Source organism: Sphaerodactylus townsendi, linkage group LG06 (assembly GCF_021028975.2).
Source record: "Sphaerodactylus townsendi isolate TG3544 linkage group LG06, MPM_Stown_v2.3, whole genome shotgun sequence".
NCBI classification, from domain to species: Eukaryota; Metazoa; Chordata; class Lepidosauria; order Squamata; family Sphaerodactylidae; genus Sphaerodactylus; species Sphaerodactylus townsendi.
In genome coordinates this window covers 95,088,150-95,114,085 of record NC_059430.1, presented here as the reverse complement: position 1 = coordinate 95,114,085, position 25,936 = coordinate 95,088,150, and the positions used below count along the sequence as shown (strand labels likewise).

General features: G+C 45.2%; 1 protein-coding gene across 2 annotated transcripts; it reads left to right on the top strand.

The window, feature by feature from the left end:
- The first annotated feature begins 981 nt into the window (after window positions 1-981).
- Window positions 982-21,532, top strand: LOC125435055 (non-compact myelin associated protein). Of its 2 annotated transcripts, none has more exons than XM_048501068.1 (4): window positions 982-1,117; window positions 18,252-18,347; window positions 19,324-19,408; window positions 20,610-21,532. In XM_048501068.1, exons 2-4 carry the CDS (start codon window positions 18,263-18,265, stop codon window positions 20,755-20,757), a joined length of 318 nt encoding a protein of 105 aa, XP_048357025.1. In that variant the 5' UTR covers window positions 982-1,117; window positions 18,252-18,262; the 3' UTR covers window positions 20,758-21,532. The 2 variants fall into 2 exon arrangements, with proteins under 2 accessions (XP_048357025.1, XP_048357026.1); XM_048501069.1 differs by lacking the exon at window positions 982-1,117 and adding an exon at window positions 1,183-1,610.
- Window positions 21,533-25,936: the final 4,404 nt, after the last annotated feature.

The window sequence follows — 25,936 nt, the reverse complement described above, 5'->3', positions numbered from 1 at the left end:
AAGTCCAGACAAGATTTTCTGTCCTTGTGGGTACACTGAGCCAATGTAGAAAATGGCACTGCGCTGCCCACCATGGGTCAGTCTAGTAACAGAACCTCCTATATGCAAAGCACATAATCTATGACTGAGCCACAGTCCCTGCCTCCTAGATCCTTTGTGGACCAAGGTAAGTATTTCCTCCTACACTGACTGGTGGATGCTGACAAGGTTTTTTTTAAGGGCATTTCACAGTGCCTGCTGCATGTTCCCTTAATTGGGGATTTCCGGAATTCAGTGTGGGTCCTTCTGCATGCAATACTCTTATCACTGAGCCACAGGTACCAAGCTGTGCTAACATTTATTTCCTTGGACACATTTCTGTGTAGATTGGGCATGAAACTTGCCCTCAAGGTGGTTTTCAAAAATAAACTGCATGGATATTTAAAACCAAGGCAAAGGCCATGTAGTCAAACACAGCCCACACCGCCTCAAAATCCACCTAGTTAGGAAAGGGACATAGAATCATGGAAGAGACCACAAGGGCCATCAAGTCCAGCCCCTGCCATGCAGGAACACACAAAGCATCCCTGACATATGATCATCCTGCCTCTGTTAAAAAAACCTCCAAAGAAGGAGACATCACACACACATCCGAATCCAAGCGCAGTTGCGCACCCTCCCCTTGTGTGACATGGGACCACCGATGACTTGCACAGCCCCACACTGAATGGTTTGAAGCGATACACTCGACGTGTGCTCAAGGGAACTCTTGACTTCAACTCAGGGAACCAAAACCAGACTGGGCAAAACGCCACCCTGGAAAGTTTTCGCCCTCCCTTTAGGAGACGGCTGAGCTCAATCTATCTCTGCGCCCACGGTCAGGACCGGGAAGGGGAACCGAGGGAGAACCAAGGCTGCCACCTGCCCAGCCCAGGCCAGCCCCCGTGCCGCCTGGATCACCTGCGCCAGAGAGGCCGAGGGAGTGGCAGGCTGCGCAAACGCGCGGCGGGGCCAGTCCTGGGCGAAGAAGGAAGCGGAGGCGGGGAGGGCGTGATGCAGGAGCGCTCCCGGAGCAACCCTCGGCCCATCTGAGAGCCCGTGCCGGCCGGCCGGCCCCCCGCGCCCTCCCCAGCAGCAGGTGGGTGTCTTGAACGGAGCGGGAGGGAGAGTCCTGCTGGCGGCAGCCCGGGGAAGCTGAGCAGCCCGAGGCTACTTGGAGAAGCCCCGCCGGTTTCCTTGGGCACTTGACTCCCAAGGCAGCCTGCGGGGGATCGCAGCCCGACCCGAGCTTCTCCCTCAGCGCGCAGCGGGACTTTCTCCTGGATAAGGGAATGACTTGACTTCTCAAGAAAACGGGCGAGACTGGACTGCCCTAGTTGGCGGCATCTGTTTTTTGGTTGGGAGTAAGCTCCGTGGAACTCGGTGGAGTTGATTTCTGAGTAAACGGCGGGGATTCCCTGGCTTGCCGGCGGTCTCTCCCGTCGCTCGCCGGGGAGTAAATGTCCCTCGTGGGAATGTAAGGGCAGCTATGCGTGGATGCCTCCTCCCACACACCGGTTGCACAGGAGAAAGCCCCCTAGGAGGACTCAAAGGACCTTGCTGCAAGTAAAACAGACTTCCCTGGGTTTGAGGTAGGTCTCACCTGCCTCCCTGACTGCTGCTAGAAGTTGTAACTCGAGCAACCATTGCTAATGGTGGCCCAACTTGTCGTGCCCTTGCCCAAATTAGTCGGTTAATGACTCAGAGGAGTAAATGGTCTGCAAGCCCGCCATCCCACAAGAGGAGAGGGGTGATAGCTACGGATGCTTTGCACATGTTCAGAGGGAGCCTCTCCGGCAGTGTTGCTTCCTCCTTAGTTTCAGGGTTGGCTGAAAGTTTTCTGGGAAATCTCTGAAATGCTGCGCTCCTGAGGCACGCTGCCCTGTGCCTTTGACGGGCAAGCGATAAAAAGGGGTAAACGTGGCCTTTCTGCTTTATTTACCTGTCAAGAAAAGCCCCACTGAACGAAGCCGTCTGTGGCCAACTGTTTGTGCCTCTGGGGGCAGCAGTCCTGGACTCTCTGCTTGAGGGCCTCCTAGTGTGTGTTTAACTGCAGTTGAAAGCACAATAACACAGTCTGTACGAAGGAGAATAATTTGCAGTGTGGTGCCAGGATATGTTACCAGCCTTGCAAGCGATTATGGGAGGATTTGTGGCTCAGTGGCAGTACACTTGCTTTGCTTGATTTGGGAGGTCCCAATTCAATCGACGGTATTGCCCCTTAAAAGGAGCTGATGTGAATATATCTCTGCCTGAGATTCTGGAGAGCTGTGGCCAGGCGGAGTACTCAAAACAGTCCCTGATAAAGCAGATTCCTACGTCTATGCAGAGTCTTGGGGTGTTAATTTTAAAAACCTCTTTCTTGGATGAAGGTACAAGGGAAGCACATCTAAGGTTATTTGGAAGCAAGAACCTCTGTGGTTTCTTGGAGCTATGAGACAGAGAGGAGAAGCATGGGGCCTGGCTTGTTTCTTGGAGATATTTAAACTATATTCTTGGTGGGGACACTACTAGCTCATTATGAGCGGGCGTCCACTGCTTCCTGAATTGTGTGGCTTGATTTTAGGGAGCGAGGCCAAACTGTCAACAAATCTGTTTGGGGGTACACGCAGTGGTGGGATTCAACAATTTTAGTAACAGGTTCCCATGGTGGTGGGATTCAAACTGTGGCGTAGCACCAAAGGGCTGGGCGGGGCATGATGGGGGTGTGGCCGGGCATTCCTGGGGTGGGGCATTCCTGGGGGGCCTGTGGCAAGGACACAGCCGCTGCGCCGGTCCTTGGGCGGAAAACGAATGCACGCAGGCACAGGCTTTCACGCACGCCGGTGCACCTCCTGCTAGACTGCTTCCAGTTCTGCACGCTACTGCTGAGAGGAGGGGCGTAACTAAGGCAAAAATCACGTGGCAAAATCACCAATTAGTAACCCCCTCTCGGCACACACAAATAATTAGTAACCTACTCTCGGGAACCTGTGAGAACCTGCTGGATCCCACCTCTGGATACGTGTGTATTGCTTCATGCTTTCCAGCTCTGTAGTGTTGTGAGGCTAAACAGGGTCAGCCCTGGTTAGTACTTGGATGGGATACCAGGGTTGCTCTGAAGAAGGAGGCAAGGGCAAACCACCTCTGTTAATCTCAAACCCTACTGGGTTGCCATAAGTCAGCTGGGACTCAATAGCACTTTATATACAGTGTTGTAAGGCAGATGGGGTGGCCCTGAAGCTTTCCAAGGAAGCATCCGTCAGTATTTGTTGACATCTCTTTGGATTTCTGGGAAGCATCATCTAAACTGAGATTGTGTGGCAAACAGAAGGGAGTGTGACAGCTTTTCCCTCTGTCATTAGACATTTGAATGAACATATTTCCCTAGATCACAATTTATGAGGTGGTTCATTTTTGCTATCATTACAGGGCGATTGTCATGTTCTGGCATTCACACTTCATTTACGCTGCTTGTCAAATAACTAACGCCAGAATCTTTTGTTTATTTTAACACGAAGTGGCACCATTTTGATTTCCTGCTTTTGGTGCCAGAGGCTTTGCCAGTGTGAAATCCAGGTTGGGCAAAAGAATATCCTTCATTCACACAAAATGTACAATCCCTTTGATATTAGTTTTAAGTTGCAGCAATTAGCTGGTGATCCCAAGTTAGCTGCTCTGCCGTGAAATGTTCTGCCTGCTCATTTCTGTGTTTCAGACCTTTGTTAAATAAACAGAAGCCAGTCACTGCCCCCTCCTACTAACAGTTGGCATCCTTCACTGGAGTCCTAAACAAAGATACACCTATCTAAGATTGCATCGCTTATGCCAAAATGACTATTATCTTATTTATTTACTATGTTTTTATCCTACCCTTCCTTTATGGAGTTCAAGAAGGGATGTGTTGTTTTCCCCGCCTCTGCTTTTATCCTCACAATAGCTCTGTGAAGTAGATGAGGCTGAGAGTATATAACTGTTCCAAGGCCGCCCAGCAAGCTTTCATGGCAGGGTAGAGATTTGAACCTGCATCTCCCACTTCCTAATCTGGCCCTCTGACCACTGCGTTATGCTGGCAATGGCTATACAGATATAGTCCCAAGTTTATTGCTGCAGAAATTTAGCATATGCAGAATGGGGGTGGGGGTGGTAAATGGCTGCACCTTTGGAATACTGCACAGTTCTGGTGCTTGCTCCCCCCTCCCTTTCAAAAAGGATATCATACAACTGGAAAAAAATACAGCACAGCAAAATGATGACAGAACCTCTACCCGGGGAAGAGAGGCTAAAGAATTGAGGTGGGGGGGAGGTTAGAAAAAAGAAGACTGAAGGGCAGAGGCCGATCTGGAGGGTGAAGAGGACTGATGGCCTTGGCAGCGGGTAGAGAGGGGTTGGTGGCAGGAAGTGGAGGAGGCTCAATTTCTTGTAAGAGATGGTTCATTCTACAGTGCCTGTTCCTGTTCCCTCGATTAGACTGCTGCTAGCAGGTGGGGGGAGGCTGAATTGCCCAGCAGAAGCAATATGGCAGGGATCTGCAACCTGCGGCTCTCCAGATGTTCATGGACTACAAATCCCATCAGCCCCCGCCAGTATGGCCAATTGGCTGTGCTGGCAGGGGGTTATGGGAATTGTAGTCCATGAACATCTGGAGAGCCACAGGTTGCAGACCCCTGCAATATGGGCACCCTGTTCTCCTGATTAGGCTGCTGCTAGAACTGGGGCTGATTTTGCACTTTCTAAATGCTCCGTGGCCTAGCCAGGGAGCCTGCCTGCTGCGGGAGTTCTCACCCTGCTTGTAGTTCTCCGCTGCTGCCCGGCTCTGTCCTTCGCTCAAGTGAGGGCCAGTGAGGGAAGCCCCGAATGGTTCCCCACAAGCACCGCTTTCCCATAAGCACCGCTTAAGCACCGCGAGCTCTTCCGTACTCTCTTTCATGCCTGCACGGGCAGCCCCCATTTCCTGTGTTCGGATTGGCTGAATCTTGCCCCATTCCCCCACACTCACTTTCACTATTTTAGTTTTACATGACTCTGAACACAAAACAGGCTGGCCCCCTCCCGCCCCCATCTAAAATCCTTGCGTGTGCTTCCGTCCTCCTATTTTGCCCAAGGTTTCTCCCTCCTTTATAAATACAAAGGTTTTTCCCTCCGTTTTTTTTCACTGCAAGGGGGGGTGCTGCTTCTCAGTGCCTGTCCATTGGTGGGGCGGACCAGAGCAACGAGGTGGGAAAACTGGCCCCATTTCTGCAACAGAAGAGTTTTGCATGCCGGTGAAAGCCTCCGAAGCAACAAAGGGGCATTCCTAAAGGACTCAACTTTTGCCTTCAGGAAATTCGCAGAGCAAAGTCAGTTTTGCAGGGCGGCTCCAGGGCAGAAACATGGCAGCCACACTGCAGCACCGGGGATGGTGCAAAACTCCAGATTGCATCAGGGCATTCCCTGTGCCAACAGAGGGACAATTTTGGCCTGCAAAATCAGTGTGGGATTGGCAAACTGTGGATTTGGGGCTATAAGTGACTCTTGCTGTTCTACAGTAGCTCCCCAAGGAGCCTGCTGAGCAGGGTGTGCTGTTCAATGCTGGCCTTGGCTTGGCCAGTTCCAGCTTTAAACTGCAGGCTTTCAACAATCTTTATACTGCAGGCTTTGAACCATCTTTATACTGCTGGTTGTGCCCCTGAAGCTGTACTTCCAGTTAGGTGGAGCTTTGGGAGGGAGCCAGCTGTAAAAAAGCTAGATCTGGCAAGGCTACAGTGGTGTATTTACCTAGGGGACATGGGGTACCCTATGTCCCCGGGCGTCCCCCTAGTGGAGGGCACAAAAATTTCAGGTTCATTTGTGTGTTTTTTGTGATTTTTAGCATTTTTTTCAGTTTTCGGTCTGCAGGGGGCGCATTTTTTAGGCTAGCAGCACCAAAATTTTAGGGATTTTTCAGGAGACTCTCCTGATGATACCAGCCAAGTTATGTGAGGTTTGGTTCAGGGAGTCCAAAGGTATGAACTCCCAAAAGGGTGCCCCCATTATTTCCAATGGGAGCTAATAGGAGATGGGGGCTACACCTTTGAGGGTCCATAACTTTGGATCCCCTGAACCAAACTTCACCAAACCTGGGTGGTATTATCAGGTGAGTCTCCTAAAGATATCCTGAAATTTTGGTGCTGTTAGCTTAACAATTGCACCCCTGACAGCAGGCACCCCCTAAATTTCCCCAGATTCTCCTTTTAAATCCATCCCCTTTGGCATGGACTGAAAGGGAGAATGTGAGGTCCCCAGTTTAAACATTGAAAGTGATGCTGTTTGGGGATGGATTTCACTGGAGGTGTTTTGTGAGAGATGATGCTGACATTTGTTTGGTAAATGTTTTGCTGGGGGTGATTTGTGAGATATTTACATGCTTAATATCCACTTGCACTGGCTTGGAGCTGTTTCTCAGGCTAATAACCTACCTCATAGGGTTGGTGTGAGGACAAAATTAGGAAAGAGAATTGGTGGGGAGAGAGCCATGTATGTTTTACTGAGGGTGGGAGGTGTTTTGTGAGCTGGTGAAAAAAATCATTGTTTGGTTGTGGTGGGGGAGGGTGGCCACCCATACGGGGGGGGGGGGCACCAAACTCAGGTTTTGTCCCTGGGCTCCAGTTTCCTAGATACACCTCTGTATACAAATAAATAGTATTATCTTACTCTCCGTGTTCCATTCCATATATTATCCCCTGACTTTGGATGTAATCCAGAATGGCTGTGTGAAGGCTTGGGCACTCACAAGCTCCTCCCTCCTCAAAAGTCCAGAGAGTGAAACATGGAGGAGTCTTGTACTGTTCTGGCTGAGTCTTTGTTCAGCAAAGCAATTGCTCTTGATGCTGTTTTTGACCATACAATGAAGCAGGAAATGAGCTAGTGATTCAATTAAATTATCACAGCAGAGTCAAAATCTACGATTAGCTGGAACACTTTCATATCTCCCTGTCATCAGTGCAGATGGTAAAACATTAAATCTGGCCCACGTAAAACTATGGCAATATCTTGGAATGGGTCACATTGATAGGCAATTTGCATACTGATATGAAACCATTGGTGATAAATTGAACGAGAGAAGCCACCTGAGGGGCTCATAATTCTGCTGCCTTTCATTTGATTACTGGGTTGTCTTTATTCTATTGAACTTTATAACGGACAGTCTTGAGACCCTGTAGTGTGAGGCAGGGTCCTATGTTTTAAATAAAATAGGCCAGCTATTCTCAGACTGTTGGGTTAGGACTCCCTGATGGTTTGCAAAGCCTGGACAGAGAAGGAGGAATTGTGTCAGTTAGCAGAAGAGGGGGCCCTCAGAGGCCAGGGGGTTTGCCTCTGCAAAACGTGTGAAGTGGCCACGGGATATAGCTTGTTGCTCAGTGATGCTGTGTATTTGTAAATATTAAAAATGGCAATAAAAGGTAAACTTGATTTCTGGCTCTTGTGTTTTATGTTGGGAAAGTAAATATTGTGGAATGGTTTTAAGTTTACAAGTGATTTCTGGCTCTTGTGTTTTATGTTGGGAAAGTAAGTATTGTGGAATGGTTTTAAGTTTACAAGTGAGTTCCACTAAACCAGGGCATATTTTAGTTGTAAACTTTAATTTTATTGAAGTTTAAACAGGTCATGGTTTTCCTCCAAGGAGTCTGGAGAACTGTAGTTTGATGGAGGTCTTGAGAATCTTTAACAGATTTCTAGCCCTGCTTGTATTTCCCAGGATGCCTTATGGATGACTGGGAAAGCTACCCCACTGAAAAAGAAACTTTGTTTAGATGTTTATATCTTACTTTTCTCACCACCCACAAGCCTCCATGGTAGAGTGGGGATTAGAACTCAGATCTCTCCAGTCCTAGTCCAGCACTCTAACCATTCCATTGTGCTCGCTCTGTAGAGAATGAATGTTTTGGATGTCTGCCCTATAAGAGGCCTCTTGTGTTTAACACCAGAGGCCTCTAACCTTGCCAAACCCAAAGTGGGATCTGCCAAGTCATGTTACCTGAGGTTATGACTGCATCCATGGGAAGGGAGGTTCCAGGTTGTAAATGTGTGTGATGTGTTGAGGGAGCATATGGTGGGAGAGATGGTAGCATATGGTTTGAAAGCCAGTGTCTCAGGATCTCTTACCAGTCTTTAGGCATTCTTTTTGTGAGGTCTTTAACTCAGCCAGCCTGACAATTTTCCCTTCCCTCCCAATTCCTTTTGCTTTCTGAGCCATTGAGTACTCTGAATCATTGCACCTGCTTAGCCAGTTGGCTGGTTCACTGCCTCAAGCATGATACAGCAAAGAAATGTTTTTAACTCAGAGGTGTGGCCTCAGAAGGGAAGAGAAGGTGTTTAGGGAAGGGAGACCCAATCTAACACTTTGTGAGAGATTCCCTCTAATTAACACCCATGGCTTTGCCTAGGTAATAATAAATTGTGTTGCTTGGTATCTTATTTTATCTATAATTATTGAGTAATGGGCAGACAGCCAGTGTTTTGTAGTGGTTGGAGACTAAGACTGGGGATAGGGTTGCCACCCTAGATGCCCGCGGGCTGTAGAAAAAATGTCCTGCCCCCTTAATAGTGGTTTAATGAGGTGTTGTTTCATTAATCTCTGCCATGAAAAGCTGCCCATTCAAACACATTTAACCTATACTAATAGGGCAGGGCATTTTGTTCAGGTATGGGAATGGTTCAAAATCCAGTTTCCTATGGAACGTCTTGGGTGACCACAGGCTAGCTTACCTCAAAGGGTTGTTGTGAGAATAAAACAGAGAAGTGGAAGAGTCATATACGGTGTCATGAGCTCCTTAGAGGAAGGGCAGTGGTTAAGAAGCACCAAATAAACAAATGTGTACAGGTGGGTGGGTGAGAGTGGTATGTGAACAATATGTATGAACAGCATATTTGCAAGTTCAGAGTGGTGCTTAGAATATGCCTTTCAGTAGCCTGACAATGGTCTCCGTTGCCTAGCTGCAAAACGGGAATTGTATTTCTGTGGCAGAGGAATGGAACCTACATTTGGCATTGTTGGGCACCCAGGCTGGCAGTAATCCACCTTTTGGGGCTGGAAAGAAATGTGATACGGGTGTGAAACAGTTTGCTTTTTAGCAACTAAACCAGGGGCTATTGTACTGCCTCTGCAGCATTTCTTTCATTGAGGAAGTACTATAGAAAGTGATTTTTATGGAAATGGCCTTGTATTTGTAAAATAGTATCTGTAAAATAGTTTTTTTTTTTAAAGGAGGTTTCCTAACCACTTTCTTCATGTCTGAAGCAGCATGGAGTTCATTGTTCTGGTTTCCTCAATTTCGACAGAGTGAAACATGTTGGATTCTCTGCTTTTGAGGCTGAAATGACACTATATATCAAATGGGAGCTAATAGCATCTTAGCATCTAGGAAAACTTACCTGCGTCCTGATATAATTTGCAAGCCTCACATTCTTGTCAGCAGTTAAGCATGGCAGGTGAGGAAAGATTAATGTTAACAGTTAATGTTAAATGGAGCTTCCCATTCAGAATTATCCCCATTTTGTTGATGGAATATTGAATGGGAAAGACTACTGAGGCCAAGAGAGAGTAGCTACTTGGTTGAAATGTTAACCAGGAACAGCTGATGATTCTACATGATATGCTGAATTACCTCACATCAGAACAGATCTGGATTCAAATCCCCACCTGGCCAGGAAGCTTATTGAGTGGCCTTGAGCTGTTCATGCTTGCTCTATCATCCTAAACTACCTTGCAGGGTTATTGTGAGGGTCAAATGGAGGAAGGGAGGACCTTGGATGCCTTGGAGGTAGGCTGCGCTAAACCTAAACTTAACACAGTGATAGACCTGAACTTAACAAAGCGTTCACATGGATATTACATACATTTCATACAAAATCTGAAAAGAAATGTAGCATAAGAAGGTTATTTCTTTCCTTATGAATAGCCAAATATTATGCTAGAGAACCAGAATGTTTCTGGTTTCTGCAATTAAAGAGATACACTAAAATCTCAGAGATCCCTGATCTGCCTACCTGCTGGAAGACCTTGGGCCAGTTGCATGTTCTCAGCCTGACCTACCTCGCAGGGTTTTTGTGAGCATAAAATGGAGGAGAGGGGAATGATGTAAGTTGCTTTTGGCCTCCCTTGTGGAGAAAGGTGGGGGTGTAAACAAAATAAAGAAAACAAACTTAAAGAAAAATATTTCCTGATCAAAATCAAACAGAAGTCCAGTGGCATCTTAAAGACTAACCAAATGCCTTCCATCCAAATGTCTGAGTCACTGCTTTTTTAATCAGATCATGAAGTATAGAGCCATAATGGCTATAAAGTGACATTAATGATATGTATCTGATGAAGTGAGCTCTGACTCGTGGAAAATTGTACTGCAATAAAAACTTAGTGCTTAAGGTGCCAGTGGATGACTTCTTTGTTTTATTGCAATGGTCTAACAGGGATTTTTTTCTGGAACCTGACAGTTCTCTATTGCTTTTCAACTGTGCCATATGCGGATGAGTAATACTGCCAGGAAACAGGGAAAATTAGTTGGGGGGTGTGGGGAAGGACCATGAAGAGTAAATTGCCTTCCACTTTTAACTTTTGCCCACTTTTGACAGGAGTGGCGTAGTGGTTAAGAGCAGGTGCACTCTAATCTGGAGGACCAGGTTTGATTCCCTGCTCTGTCACTTGAGCTGTGGGGGCTTATCTGGTGAACCAGATCAGCTTGTGCACTTCAACACATGCCAGCGGGGTGACCTTGGGCTAGTCACAGTTCTTCAGAGCTCTCTCAGCCCCACCTATCTCACAGGGTGTTTGTTGGGGGGGGGGGGAAGGGAAAGGAGATTGTAAACCCCTTTGAGTCTCGTTACAGGAGAGAAAGGGGGGATATAAATCCAAACTACTCCTCCTCCTCGTCTCCTTCTTCACTGTAATCCATCCCTTCACCCTTAAAAAGCATTAGAAATTGTTCTGAGCCTCAGTGAGGGAAGGACTAATATTGAACTCTGCGTTGGGAAAATACTGGAGATTTGGAAATGGAGCCTGGGGAGGCTTAGGTCTGGGGAAGGGAGGGGCCTCAGTGGGGTCTAATGCCAGATCTGCCGTTTTCTCCAGGGCACATGAGTTGTAATTCCAGGAGATCTCCAGGCCTGACCTGATGTTTGGCAACCTGAATTAGTACATCACTTGTACACATTCCAGAGCAGCCATTTGAAAACCAGTTCTGTGTCCTCATTTGTAGAGCAGAACTTGATGTACATTTGGTCTTAATGAATTACTCAACTCTCTAAGACACGGGTGTCCAACTCTGGTGCCCTAGATGTTTATGGACTACGATTCCCATCAGTTGGCATCACCAGCATCAATTGGCCATGCTGGCAGGGGCTGATGGGAATCATAGTCCATGAACATCTGGGGAACCAGAGTTGGGCACCCCTGTAAGACAATAAGCAACAATCCTGCCATTTCCCCCCTTATCTTAATGAATGGGCAGAAAAGGTTTCTGACCTTAGTCATGTTAAGTACCCCGCTGTCTGGGTACAGCCTGCTGCCTCCATTCTGACACATCTGCCAGGCCTGCTGAACTCTGAGACTGCTGCTGCTACATTTCTGGTTCCTGTTTCTCCACTACACCTGGTCAAGCTGCCTGACCCAGAAGTGCCTGGACATGGCTGTCCTCTGCCAGAATCCCCTCCACAGCAGGAGAGTGTGGGGTTGGATGCTACCTCAGGCACAAGCATTAAGCCTTCTTGCCTGTTGACTAAAATAAGCAATGCAAGATTCACAGGTTGTAATTAGAAACTGGGCACTTTCCCTCGTGCAGAATAAGGCACTTTCAATCTGCTGTCAATGCATTTTAGCAATCATTTGTAAATGGATTTTGCCATTTCACAGAGTAAAATTTAGTTGCAAAGTGCATTCAAAGGGCATCATTCAGTATGTGTGGCAGCATAGCTAGTGAATTATAATACATCATAACAAAAAAGGATTTTGATGAAAAGTTTACGTTTAAAGTATGGGTGCCTACATAATCTTTTGATGCACCAGCCTATTCATTCGGTAGTGGGTTTACTAGGCCCTTTTCACTCTCACACATGTACACACACACACACAATTTTACAACCCCTGACAGAAATTGGAGGTTAATCCAATTATGGACTACTGTAAATGTCCTGTATAATACATTCAAGTCAATGGGCCACATTTTGTGTGGAGCTCAAATATGACATTATAATAAATCTACAGCTGTACATTGAGATCTTCCTTTCAGATTTTATTTATTTATTTATTTATTATTCTACTTTTATACCGCCCTCCCCCAAAGGGCTCAGATCTTGATGTATAACTCCTCCCTGATCCCACTTGGGGTGGAATTTGATCTGGGCAGGCTCTTTGAACTTGCGCTGTAGCTTGGTGATGAGTGATGTGAGAAAATGAAAGGGAGGAGATTGTCCAGTCTGTGTCCTCCTGCACCATCCTGGCAAGGTGTTTGGTGCAACTGCAAGTCAAATGGTATCTTGACTATCTGCTGTTTCCATTAGAGAAAGAAATGCAAAAGTGAACCGCTTGCAGAGAACCAAGCCAAGGTGCAGGAAGGGGCTTGGTATCTTGAAGGTAAATAAGGGATTCTTTTAAAACATGATTGTGCCGGTCTTTTGGACAAGATTGTGCTGACTCCCAAGCCCGAGTTTTCTATTTGTGCCCTTATCATTTGCAACGTAAGAAGCAGAATTTCTCTTCACAAATTACACTGAACACATGCACAATCCCTGTTCATTCTCTTATTATATAATTTTCATGTTCCATTCAATGGCTCTAGAACTGAACTTGTGATATAAACCTCTCCTTTATTTGGAAACTGGTCCCTAGTTTCAGTTGCAAAGTAATCATTCATTGGCTTTTTCTTACAAACAAGATTTGCACACGTATATGCTGCCTGTGTGCATGTTCATTGTGATGTGGGAACAGGGCTCCAAATCCCACTAGTCCAGTGTTTCCATCACAGAGCCTCACTTAGGCATACATGAGACCAGGGTGACTGCTTACCTGAAGTTTCTAGTTTCTTCCAGAATGTTCTTCCCCTGAAAGCTGCACCTTTCTTCCCCTAATGATATATATTTTTGGTGTGTGCTGAACTTGCACCTTACGACAGGAGGGATTTTTGCCCAAGTGATATGTTTGGCACCACAAATCTGTTGGTCTTGGAACTCTGAAGCAGGAACCTGAATTTTTCTAGGGTTTGTTGTTGTTATTTTCTTAGCAGGAACTGAATTTTGCAATTCTGAAAAAAATAAACATTTCAATTGGGCAGCCAGAGATAGTTTATTTTGGAGGCTGCTATTTTCTGAGAAAGGTAGATGCTGGCTCTCATTTGAAAGTCTTTTTCATGTTATCAGTTACACAAATTGGTGACCTTGAACAGGGCCTTGAGTGATTGGCAGCTCCCTGGTGCTAGGGCACAATTTTTATTGGAGTGCCGTTTGAATGTATGTTTGACGTGCTTGCGCATTTTATTAGAGCACTTCCAATCCGCCTCCAGTGCACTCTAGCAATCATTTGCAAATGGATTTTGCCATTTCACACAGTAAAGACATGTTGCAAACTGCACTGAAAATGGATTGAAAGTGTACTATTCAGTGCATGTGTTTGTAGGCCTTGTTTACAAGGCACCACAGTGGTATATACCATGCCACACCTCCTTACACCTCAACACACTCAGTGCCAAAGTCTTGTGAGGCGAATTACCAGCAGGAGAAACCACTATTTCTTTATTTACTTTATTGTCAGAAACTCAAGAAGGATTTTGATTACAAAGTGCATTAAAAGCGGATTAAAAAAATTAGTGAATGAGGCTGTAAAAACTGTGTAATACATACAATACAATGAAAATTGCTTAAAGTTTTCACAGCTTTAAAACTGTAAACCCTCTTGAATCACAGCATGGTACCACATCTGCAGAATGATAGAAAGGCTGGGGCCTTCCTGACCGCCTCAGGCACACAGTGTTTCACTCCCTCCAAGGCTGTGTGTGACATTCATAGTCTGAGGAGGAGGCTTACTGAAGGACATCTTGACTTTTTTTGCCATCAAGTTGTAGCTAACTTATGGTGTCCTCGTAAGGTTTTCCAGGTAAGAGGCTTTCAAAGGCAGCTTACCATTGCCTACCATGGCATAAGAACCTGGTACTTCCTTGGGGAGGGGGGGGGGATCATCTCCCATTCAAGTACTAAGCAGGGCTGACCCTGTTTAGCTTCTGAGATCTGACAAGATCTGGCCTGTCCAAGTCGGGGCACATCTTGCCTCAATGAAGCCTGGCATCTAATTTAAGACAACCCATATTTTTTTCTCCAATAGGCCAAAGAGCATGGGTGTGTATGTGTGTGTGTTTAAGGATGGGGAAATGACATCCCCCCCCCCCCGACATATCTTCCCCACTGCTGTTTCTGTGACGTCAACTGCCCTGTCAGAGCTGATGGTACAGATGAAGGTTTCCATGAGTTAATGTTCCTTCCTGGGATGTTGTCAACTGCCAGCCCTTGATGAGGTGCACTTGTTGCTGCATCACCCATCAAGAGTGTAGGCATGCAGCTGGATACCTCAACAATGTAAGTCTAGGACTAGGTGATGTTTGCCAAGCAAAACAGGTGGCATCCTACCTGTCTCGGGCCAACTTAGCCATTGTGATTCATGCAGCGGTCGCCTCCAGGCTGGATCACTGCAACTTGCTCTATGCAGGGCTACACTTGTGCCTGCTCCAGAAACTTTAGCTGGTCCAGAATTCAGCAGCAAGGTCCTGACAGAAACCTCATGGTGGACACACATTCACCCTGTGCTCCACCAGCTGCGCTGGCTCCAGGTGGAGCACTGGATCCGGTTCAAGATGTTTGTACTGATGTACAAAGCCCTAAATGGTCTGGGACCAATGTACCTGCGAGACATCTCTCTTGTTATGCCCCTGGTCAGTACCCCAACCAGCAAGCAATAATTTACCTCAGGTCTGTTGTCCAAGGGAAATCCGGCTGGCCTCAACCCTGGTCCAGTGGAATGCTCTGCATTAAGTCCCACCAGGGCCCTGTGGGACTTAATGCAGGTCCACAGGACCTGTAAAATGGAGCTGTTGCACCAGGTTGAGGCAGCAACAGTCATCAACAGCCTTCCCTCACTACCCACTATTTGCCACCCTCCCTGTCTTTCCTTCTATTAGGAGGGAATTTTCTGTCCTCTCTTTTGGGATTTTTTTAGCTCAGTGAAACATAGTATAATGGAATGTCTGCCATCTGAATTGGCTGTATAGATTTAAATTTAAATTACGTTTTTTAATGGCTATATTATTATATTTCATCCTGTTTTATAAATTGTCTTTATGAATTGTTGTGAATTGCCCTGAGCCCTCAAGGGGAGGGGGCAGTATAAAAGCAAAACAAACAAACAAACGAAGGAACCCATACTCAATGTATGGAAAACTACTATGCTGGGAGAATTCTAGTCTAATTATTTCCTTGACACATTTGTTTTCTTATGTGCAGGGATTTGTGGTGGTGGTGATGGTGTAGTAGTATGCATTCATAAGAACCTGGATGTAGGTTTACTACTTGGATGAATGCTAGGAATTGAATGGAGGGCTGCGTCAGACCATGTTTCATAGAGTAGGGGTGTTGAATTCATTTGTTATGAGGGCCAGATATGACATGTGACTTGTTTGGGCCGGGCCTGGATGGGATGGTGGCTACCTCAGTTTGCCAGCCCCCAGCAGGGTGGCCAGCCCAGATCAGCATCCGGAGAGTTGGTGGGCTGCCTCAGCTGTCGAGACCACAGCAGGCTCACCAGCCTAGATGGGCGCTGGGGGAGATGGTCATGACTGGGGGGGCATCGCTGTCTCAAATGGCAAGCCCGCCACAGCCTCAGAAGCCCAGATCAGCACTTGGAACACAAGTGTGTTAAGCTTCTCTTGGCCTGCTTCTCTTTTGCTAGACAGGAAATTCTGCCCAATTTGGCAAGTCTGTAGAAAAGGGGGAGTCAGCTCAGCATCTTACCAAAGAAGTCTTTCTCGCTTTCTTGTGAGCACCTGGTGGACCAGATAGCACCTGGGTGCTGGGCGCAGAGAAGTCAGAAGCAGCTGTGTGCTGTGTCCACACACCACTTCCTCATAACGGTGTAAATCTGAGAATCAGGTTCCTGTTGCAGGAAAGACAAGCAGGTGCTGTGCAGATTGAGATAGGAAGGGAAAAAGGCCTCTTTATGTAAGGCATGAATAAAAAAAGGTGGAGGGGAGTGTTCACTGGAACGATTTTTTTTTGGTAAATACTGGCCTGTAGCCATTATTTCAGCTTAGCCATCTGAACAGCAAAATCAGTTCCAAGGGCTGGGGTGAATTTTATGCACGCTTTATGCCAATATGCTGCAGTAGTTAGAGTAAAAGAGAAAAGCTATACTGCATATAATCGGCACAAAAAGGGCACAAAAAATCTCAGATGATTAATATGTATTACAATTGCAATAAATCATACAAAATCATTAAATTATTTTCATATTAGTTATTTCACATCAAATAGTCCAGTTACATAGATGGTACTACATACAGAATCAAGGCCGAATAATACAGATCCAGCCAGATGAAATGATAATGGAGAGATAAATTGGAGAAACAATGGACTGCACTGATGTCATGTTTCACCAGAATTGCGTCCTCAAATTCCTCCTGGAATTACAACTTATCTCTAGATTACAGAGATCAGTTCTCCTGGAGGAAACGGCTGCATTGGAGGATGGACTCTATGGTATTATAGCCTTGTGAGATTCCTCTTCTCCCCAAACGCTGTCCCTCCCAGGCTCAACTGCCAAATCTCCAGGAATTCCCCACAGAGTTGCAACCCTAGCCATCACCATGACTGATAGGAGTGATGCCAAGAAGCTGAAGTCTGATTGAACAGTGAAACCGTCAGTTGTGCTGTGGTGGGAGCTGCTGCAGAAACAATTTTTTTTTAAATCAGCACAGCCAATCAGAAACCCTATTGGTCAAAAGCCCATGTGGCCACAGGTACGTGGCCACATGCTCCAGGGAAAGTGTCATCAGCCACCATGATGCCCATAGGCACCACATTGGGAACCCCTGGAGTACAGTATTCCTTAAATGCAGTTTAAAAGCCCTGCTGGATGAGAACCAAAACCCCTTCTAGTTTTTCTACCTCTTTACTACCCTTGCCCAACTTTTAAGGAGTCCACAAGGAGGGCATGAAGTCAACAGCCCTTCCCAGTTTTCCCCACAGCATCTAAAACCATGAGGTTCACTGCATTCGAATATGGAAGCTCTATCTGGTTTGTCAGGCCCTTCGGTGCAAGGTTTGAAATAATATTTGCCCACCTGTTCTCTGCTGATGACTCCTTCCCATTCTTTGGTAAGGAGTGCATGCCTTCCTTGACTGGGCTCCTTGTGTTGATTTTCTCATGAGGTGGGAACAAGATGTTAAACAGCGGCCCTGTTAGGACCCAAACTGGGTGATGGCGCAGTGATGACAGAGCCAGCTTTAAGAAGAAATGGGTATTTAAAAACAAGACATAGTGCTGACTGGTTGAATCCTGTGAACCACAAACCTACTAGAAAAATAATGAACAGTAGGTTGGGTGGGAAGAGCAGGAAGGGAGAGCTCTGGAGATTCAGCTTTTTCTTTCTTTCAGGGGAACAGGGTGGGGGGAGAAGGATGTTTGACCACAGCAGTTGATCATATTACAAAAGTAACATAGCTTTGGCCACACAAAGGAGCCATTGACCTGTGGGAGAATAACCTAGTATGGATTCTGAGGCTAAATTATTTTTTTTTCTCCTTGCTTTTGGCCAAGACCACTTTGGCACAAAACAACGTTGTAATTCAGAATATTGAAGACTTGGGGGCAAAAGCCGGGAGGAAGCCAACATTCCTGCAAGCAGCCAGCTACTGTCTGGATTTTCCATGTTAGATCAGATTCAAAGTGATTGACACCTTAGAATGCAGACAAGCAGTGCCCCTCCTGCTCCTCCCCTGGAAAAAAAATCCAGGTGCCTGTTGCTTTTGCTCTTGGCTTCTGAAAAACTAGCCTTTCTGCTTATGGGCCATGAGAAGGGTGCTTGTTCTGACCACAGCCAGTCGCAAGTCTGCAATGCAGGGGACTCAGTCAGGGGGCATTGGGGCTGAGGCCATTTAGCCTCTTGGAACGCCCCAAGCAGTCCTCTTTACTGGTGACAACTTTCCCTAACTAGATGTTTCTCAGAATTTCACCAAACCTCTTGTTCTTTTGCTCCATCCAGGTGGGATCAAGATGACGACGCCAACCCCAGTGTCTGATGCCCTCCCGTCTTTGACAAACGTGACCACAAAGTCTCAAGAACAGGTTCTTTATCAAAGTAAGTGAATCCCAGAGCTGCCGTTTGGGTTCTGTGTAGCAACCCTAGACTACCTTGAAGATCTCCCATCCAAGTCCTCACCAGGCCACCATGCTTAGTTTCTGAGATCTGGTGAGAGCAGGCTAAACTGGGCTATCCACGTTAGGGCAGTTCTGTCCTCTACCTGTCGTCAACATTTGTAAAGTATTCGCAGGTTCAACAATGTTGAAGACCCTGCTCTCATCAATCTCACTGTTGTACTTTTTGTTGCTATAGGTTGCGTGAATATTATTTATAAATAGAAAGGCATGGAGGGTATAAGCTTATGAAATAAATTAAAATAAATCCCATGTTCTTTTTACCAGCTGGGGATTGGCCAGATTCATTCACTGCAGTGCTTGTGAGCTACTACTTGAGGCCAGCTCCCACAAGCTCTGTTTGATAACAGTGGAACAGTTTCTCCAGGGAATAACATTTGGGTGGTGTTCACTGCTTTTCTAAAGGTGGGAGCGATGGACCAAAAATGTATACCTCTGGAAAGAGTAAGGGTGGGCCAGCTTGAGAAGCAGCGACAGGCTAGATGGCAATATTTTTAAGAGATGTTGTCTAAAGGGGCAGATTTAGAAGGAAGGCCACCTGTTTTTTTTCCAAGTGCAAGGATTCTTGGCAGGGATCTACAGACCTGCATCTCTCGCATGCGAAGGAGGTGTTGGATTTGTGTTTTCCAAGCCACAGCTTCTTGTGCTACAGGGCAAACTGTTTTTGAGACTGGCAAATTTCAAAAGTTGTTTGTAGGGCAGAAATTGGGGGAGGGGTTAATTGTTCAATGAAACAAAGTCCAAAAATCCAACTGGGGATTCCCAAGATCTTAGGTGCACCTCAGGTAACTTGCTGGTCCCTGGCTCTTGCTTTTTATTAACCTGTAGAAGATTGAACCATGCTAGCTTGTATGCCATTATTGTCAGTTTCCCTGGTTTTCTTTCTTTCCTTGCATTAGTTTCTGGAGCAATTGTGGCAGCCGTTGTTGTCGGCGTGATAGTGGTATTCACAGTGGTTCTGCTGCTGCTAAAAATGTACAATAGGTATGTCCATCTAGTGGGTTTGTCTTTGGGCTCTAGCTCTGTTGAACAAATGGCAGATTGTGTACAATGCTGGTGGGAGTCCCCACATGATTTGCTGAAAAATATTTTTAGCATGGGATGACTTACTTGTGCCTGTTCTGCATTTTTTCTTTCTACTTGGTCCTCCCACAGGTTTTACTTTCTGGGACAAAACTATTCATGAAGGGAGTCAATGAATAGAAAGTGAGGTGGAGCTCCAAAGCTGGGTCCAAGTACTTGTTCAGCAGCCTTGGGATGCATATTGCAGGCCCATTGTTATGTTCAGCATGATGTAGGGGTTAAAAGTGGCAGACTGTCATTTGATTCCTTACTCCTGCATATGACATCTACTAGGCCAGCCACAGTTCTCTCAGAACTCTCTCAGCCCCACCTACCTTACAAGGTGCCTGGTGTGGTGCAGGGAAGGGAATTGTAAGTCGCTTTGAGATTCCTTAAGATAGAGAAAAGTGGAGTATAAAAAGCAACTTTTTTTCTTTTAGTGAGACTGTGGCTGCTTCCCATACCAGTTTGGTAACTGATCATGTGCAGGGCCGCTAATACAGTGACTTCCCTGTCTCCTTGGAGACGCAACGCTGGTGGGAGAGGTTATTTCATTAATTCCTCCCCTGTGATCCTGCCATTCTGATGTTACTTGAGTAGTATGGAAACAAAGCCCTCTTGCTGGATTATATTGCTGGATTATAAGCACTTCAGATGGGGTTAGGGATATAGTGGGATGCCTCCTGCCAGCAACCTTAGTTGCTCACCAATATCAGATATGTCACTATGTCATTTCCTAGGAAAACCCAAGAGTGAGGCAGGGCAGCTCTACGGATTTCTGAAAACTATGTGTTTTACCATAACTTCTGGCAATTCCTAGAGATGGCCTGTGTCACTTCTGGCTTTTCGCTGGAAGTGATGTAGAAATGCAGCCAATATTGCTCCAGCACTTCCACTGGTTGCCAGGCTTGGCCTGGTAATTTTGGTAGGGCGCTAAGTGTCCTGAAATGGTACGAATCAGCAAGAAATGGTATCTTGTGCTGCTGGAGACCACAGACCGGCTGGTCTCTTCCTCATCCTGGGTCATAATGCGGGGACAAGGGAAATGGACATTAATGTCTCACTTGCCAGTCAAGTCCAGTGAATCTTGCCATAAGGTAATATTTGTTGTGCTCTTTTGTAGAAACATGAGGACGCAGCGAGAGCTGGAACCTAAGAATGCAAAAGCCTCAATCCCTTCCACCTCAGGACAAAACAGTAATAGCACAGGACGCCCTACAACAGTGACATTCGGCCCTGTGGACATCCATATGCAGAACAGGAGACTGTGAGGCATTCTGAGGTCTGTTGAGAATGACAAACAGGAAGGAAACCTGGGCCTACAATCATTAGAATGACCCAGAATCATCTACATAAGAGGAATGTCACCAACAGTCCATTTACTCTGGCTGGCACTATATTTCTTTCTTTTTCTTTTAAAGAGAAGAGATTGAGCACCTTAGAACTGCTGAGAAAACACTAGGGTGTGGAACCCAGTCATAAAAATGATGTTTTCCTGTCTACAGCTGCTGTTACAAAGGGGCAACTAACACACTTGCCCCTGATGTTGGGTCCAGAGATACTAGTCCACATTTTTTTCTACTTCTGCTTTGGTTCAGCTTGCGCAGTCCCTCAAAATAGTGAATGGGGATTGTCCCCTGCTTGTTGGAAACTCTGAGGAACAAAGGCAAGAGGGCCCCATATGAAGCAGCTCATTGGTGGCAATATTTATTGTACAAAACCCAAAGAAGAAAAGGATGAAGGTGGTAACTGGTAGTACCATGGTATGTCAGTATGAATACAAAACTTTAAAACATCATAAACAGACTCTGAATAATGTTGTTACCTTCCTCAGATATAGGTATCCATGCATGAACACTCAGTAATGTGGGACATATTTTTGTCACACCAATTGCAATATGGGATATAAGCTGAGGGTGTTTTCTTGTAGTTTTATTGCACTTTGTATGCTTTTCTTTAAAAAAAACTTAAAACAAATCATAAGTTCCCTTGAGTAACAAGGAAAAAGTGACAGATAAGTATTAAAATAAAGAAACAACATATTAATATTGTCCTTAGTCATTCTCTTCTGGTGTATTGTACTATTGTATTGAGAATCTATTCCTCCCTTTTTTCAGTATCCAGTTTCTTATCCCATGATCTCAGAATAGAGTTGACAAGCCACAACCAGAGACCTCTGGGAAGAATCAGAGGCAGGGCCTGGTGTACCAGCACACTTATATCACTTCCAGTTTTAACTGGACATGGGAGACAGTCTAGCATTTCACAAAACATGGTTTAACCATAGGTTTTGTAAACTTTTAGAAGGCACAAAGCTGGTAAGGAAGGAGTCTGACCATGGCAAAGCCCAGATCCCTCCCATCCTCCTATCCACAGGCAGAACTAGTGGGTTAGGGTGGAGTTAGTGGAGTCAAGGGCCTAAGCATGAGGAGATCAAAGTTTCAAATTAAAAAGCAGAACCCACAGAAAATGCAAACTCATCTAAGGGGCAAAGCCTCCTTCTCCAGCTGAGGAGACAGTCAAAGACAACTGTTGTTTACAGAAACTACTCTTGAGGCACAAACCCAACTGAAAATGAAAGTTAAAATTGGCTGCCAACCTAATGCTACATTTGCCTTAAAAGAGTACCACAGCAAATTCCTTTCCCTCGAAAGGCACTAAATAATTAACACCCCAATCCTTCCATTATATGGCAGAAATCTCATCTAATAAGTAACCAAAAGTGGTGGTGGACATGTTACCCACTGCTTGGGCAACAATTAATAAAACCAAGAACAAAATTTTACAAAATAAAGTAAAAGAATTTACTCCCAATTTCAGGTAGCAGCAACTCATCCAGCAGAGGGGAGAGTTTTAACAGAGGAATGAAAGTAGCAAGCTTTCAACAGCAACTGCCCAACTCTTGGCAAAGTACAGGATTCTTATAGTGTTTTTGGGATGTTACAGCAGAAAAAGCAATACAGAGTGATTAACAACAAAAGAAGGACCATTAAGCAAAGCAAGTCTTGCAAGACCTGCTCCCATGAGATTTCCTTTGGAGGGAAACCTTATCTTTCTAGGGCAGTGATAGCGAACCTTTTCGAGACCGAGTGCCCAAACTGCAACCCAAAACCCACTTATTTATCGCAAAGTGCCAACACGACAATTTAACCCAAATACTGAGGATTTAGTTTAGAAAAACAGTTGGCTCCGAGGCATGCGTTACTCAGGAGTAAGCTTGGTGGTAGTCAGTGGCTTTGCTTTGAAGCAATCATGCAACTCTTCCGACAGGTGAATCACGACCCTAGGAGTGTTTACTCAGAAGCAAGCCCCATTTCCAGCAACCGAGCTTACTCCCAGATAAAGGATAGTTCTTTGCATGAAAATCAGTGGGGTTTAACAGTGCTTCAGGGTTACCTTCACTGCTTCCCCAAAACTAGGTCTTAGGTTTAATGCTAATAATCAAGCCCAGCAGCCCAGGCCAGCCTAGATGCGTGTGGAGAGGCACTCTGTTTGCACGTGCCCACAGAGAGGGCTCTGAGTGCCACCTCTGGCACCCGTGCCATAGGTTCGCCACCACTGTTCTAGGGTGTGCGTATAGGGAGAACAAAGGTTGGCTCATTGTCTTTCCTAGGGGTAACAAAAGGGAAACCCAGCTCCCTGAATCAATCCTATAGGTCAGGGTTGTATTGTTTGGTAGCTTGGTCTACAATGGGAGCAGTTCAGAGGGCAATTACAGGAGGGGAGGAAACCAGTTTTAGGCTGCAGGAAGACCTTACAGGAAAACATCTTACACAGAAACAGATTTTAAAACTTAACAGAATATACTTCACTAAATAATAACAAGACAAATAAAATATGACTTTCTTTTTGCCATGGGTTACAGTCAGATAGGGTATTTGCAATGGAGAACTGACCAGCTAGCAACCCTATTGGGGCCAGAATATCAGAAGTGCAGCCCAGCATGTGGTTAAATATGCTTTTGTCATGTTCCTTTAATTGTGGTTCAAGTCTGCACATGAATGAACTTTAGCTTGTTATTATATCTCTTCAGTTGGTAGACTGCACATGGAATCTCAGTACAGAAGCAACTGTAATCAATTATTTGGAATTGGTTCTCACATGTTTGTTTTAGTAAAAAGAGTTTTATTAACATACTGCTGCATTTCTGTCATTTCAGAAGAAATTTTTTAAAATGTCCATAATTATATAAGATTTGTGTTTGTCATTAATAGCTTATTACTTCTTACCCCTGAACTGAAGCCACACCAAAAAAACATTCCTATAGGCATTCCTGCATTCTAATTTTTTTCAATGTTAAGGACAGTTTTGGTACTTTTTAGTGTATGCAAATTATCCAGCTCCCTCTAGTGTTGATTTAAAAGTCTGCCTGTCAATATTGCTGAGCAATGCTAATAGTTTTTTTATATTATACCTAAATTTGTTCAGTGCCCATTGACCATTTGTCAGATCTGAACTTGAATCTCTTTGTGCCCTTTTGGCAGTAGAGAAAAGTAGAACTGCTTGACACTCCTGCTCCTACACAATTTATAAGTATAAGAATGCCCACTTCAAATATGAATATTCTGACTTTTTACTGTTATATAAAGAAAACAAATATTATACTGTACACATAAAAAAGAACATTCTAAATATATATATTTTCAAGGCTACAACATAACAGAATGGCCTCCTATCTGTATCATCTGACCAATCCAGATCAGAGAAGAGTTTTTTTACTCGCTCGCTTCCATGTTTCCCTTCTGCCATACTACGAGGTAGATATAACAATCTAGAAATGTGCAAAAGGGTGTATTCATGTGATGCAAATCAATTAGAAACATAAACTCACCAATTATTCTGTTGTCCTAAATCGGCAAGTATTAGAATCAAATACTCTAGGTTGCTTTCTATGATACCTAGCGAGCTGGATGAACTAAGCAGACTATTGTTTTTATTAAATAATTCTGATGCTACATTCTGTAAAATGGCTGCGACCTTTCTGCTGGAAATATCCCATAAGCAACAGTATGTATGAATCAACTTCATTTGTTATATTGTTGCAAGCTTGTATTTTGATGCGATTTTGATGTGATTTTATACTGTTTATGCCAAATAAAGGCTAAATGAATGAACGAATGAATATTTTCAAGCCACGAGACATTCAGAGATGGTTTGCCATTGCCTTCCTCTGCATGGCAAACCTAGTATTCCTTGTAGGTCTCCCATCCAAACACTAGCCGGGCAGGGTGGAGAGTGCATTACTGGCCAGAGGTCACCCAGTAAGCTTCCATGGTGTGAATGGGGATTGAATCTGTGCTTCCCAGGTCTTAGTCCTACACCTTACCCACTACACCAGGGGTAGGGAACCTTTAACACTCAAAGAGCCATTTGGACCCGTTTTCCATGGGGAAAGGAAACACTTGGAGCAGCAAATAATTTTTGACATTTAAAATAAAGATAAGACTGTATATATTGGGCTTTTTATCTTTTTTACCTGCAGGGCAGGCAAGGATGGGGCCAGCGGGTCGGCCTTGCCGGCCGCCAGAAAAGCGCCCACCCCGCTTGAACAAGGCGGGCGAGAGGGGAAGCCCGCGGCGGGGCCCAGCCAGCCACGGGCAATTGGTGAGCCCGCCCTGCTGCCTGCAGGGCGGGAAATGATGAAGCCGGCGGCTCAGCTCATGGAGCCGCAGTGCAAGAGCAGAAGAGCCGCATGCGGCTCTCGAGCTGCAGGTTCCCTACCCCTGCACTACACCATCCTGGTTCCCATACTTCTATATAAAGCCAGTTATATACACAATGAAACGTTTTGTTTTAAAAAATCTGCATTCATCTCACTCTTCGTATGAGAAACTCAACGTAAATCCCTTTTATGTGTGAGTGTATTAAGTGCCAAAAAGTCGCTTCCAACTCACGTCAACCCTATGAATCAGTTTCCTCCAAAACGTCCTCTTTAACAGCCTTGCTCTAGTCTTGCAAACTAAGAGCCATGGATTCCTTTATAGAATCAATTAATCGCATGTTGAGTCGATCTCTACATGCTTATTCAGAAATAATCCCCAACACATTCGTTTTCTTCCATATCAACCCATACATGATTGGAGCCAGATGTATCTATTAAATGCCTATCTATTTCATTTGTGACTGCTAATCTCACTCAGACGTAAACAGGATTACTCAATTAAAACAAATGCAACAAAACATTATAATAACAAATACCATAACCTCCTAATTCTACTCGACTTCCTAAAAAGTTATATAACTTTTTGTTTACTAATTTCGGAGAGGATCTCAGAAGATAAGCAGGATCGAGCCCTGATTAGTACTTGGAAGGGAGACCACCAAGGTAGTCCAGGCAATGACAGACCACCTCTGTTTTTCTCTTCCCTTGAAACCTCTACAGGGAAAGCAGCACGTTGGCTATGACTTGACGACACTTTTCACCGGCACCGAAAGCCCCATTCAAATTAA

Bases quoted from the DNA above. Each gene is read 5' to 3' on its own strand.
- LOC125435055 (XM_048501068.1), top strand. From the start codon at position 18,263: ATGACGACGCCAACCCCAGTGTCTGATGCCCTCCCGTCTTTGACAAAC. The intron at 18,348-19,323 runs GTAAGTGAATCC...TCCTTGCATTAG, and splicing joins AGAACAGGTTCTTTATCAAA to TTTCTGGAGCAATTGTGGCA. The intron at 19,409-20,609 runs GTATGTCCATCT...GCTCTTTTGTAG, and splicing joins CTGCTAAAAATGTACAATAG to AAACATGAGGACGCAGCGAG.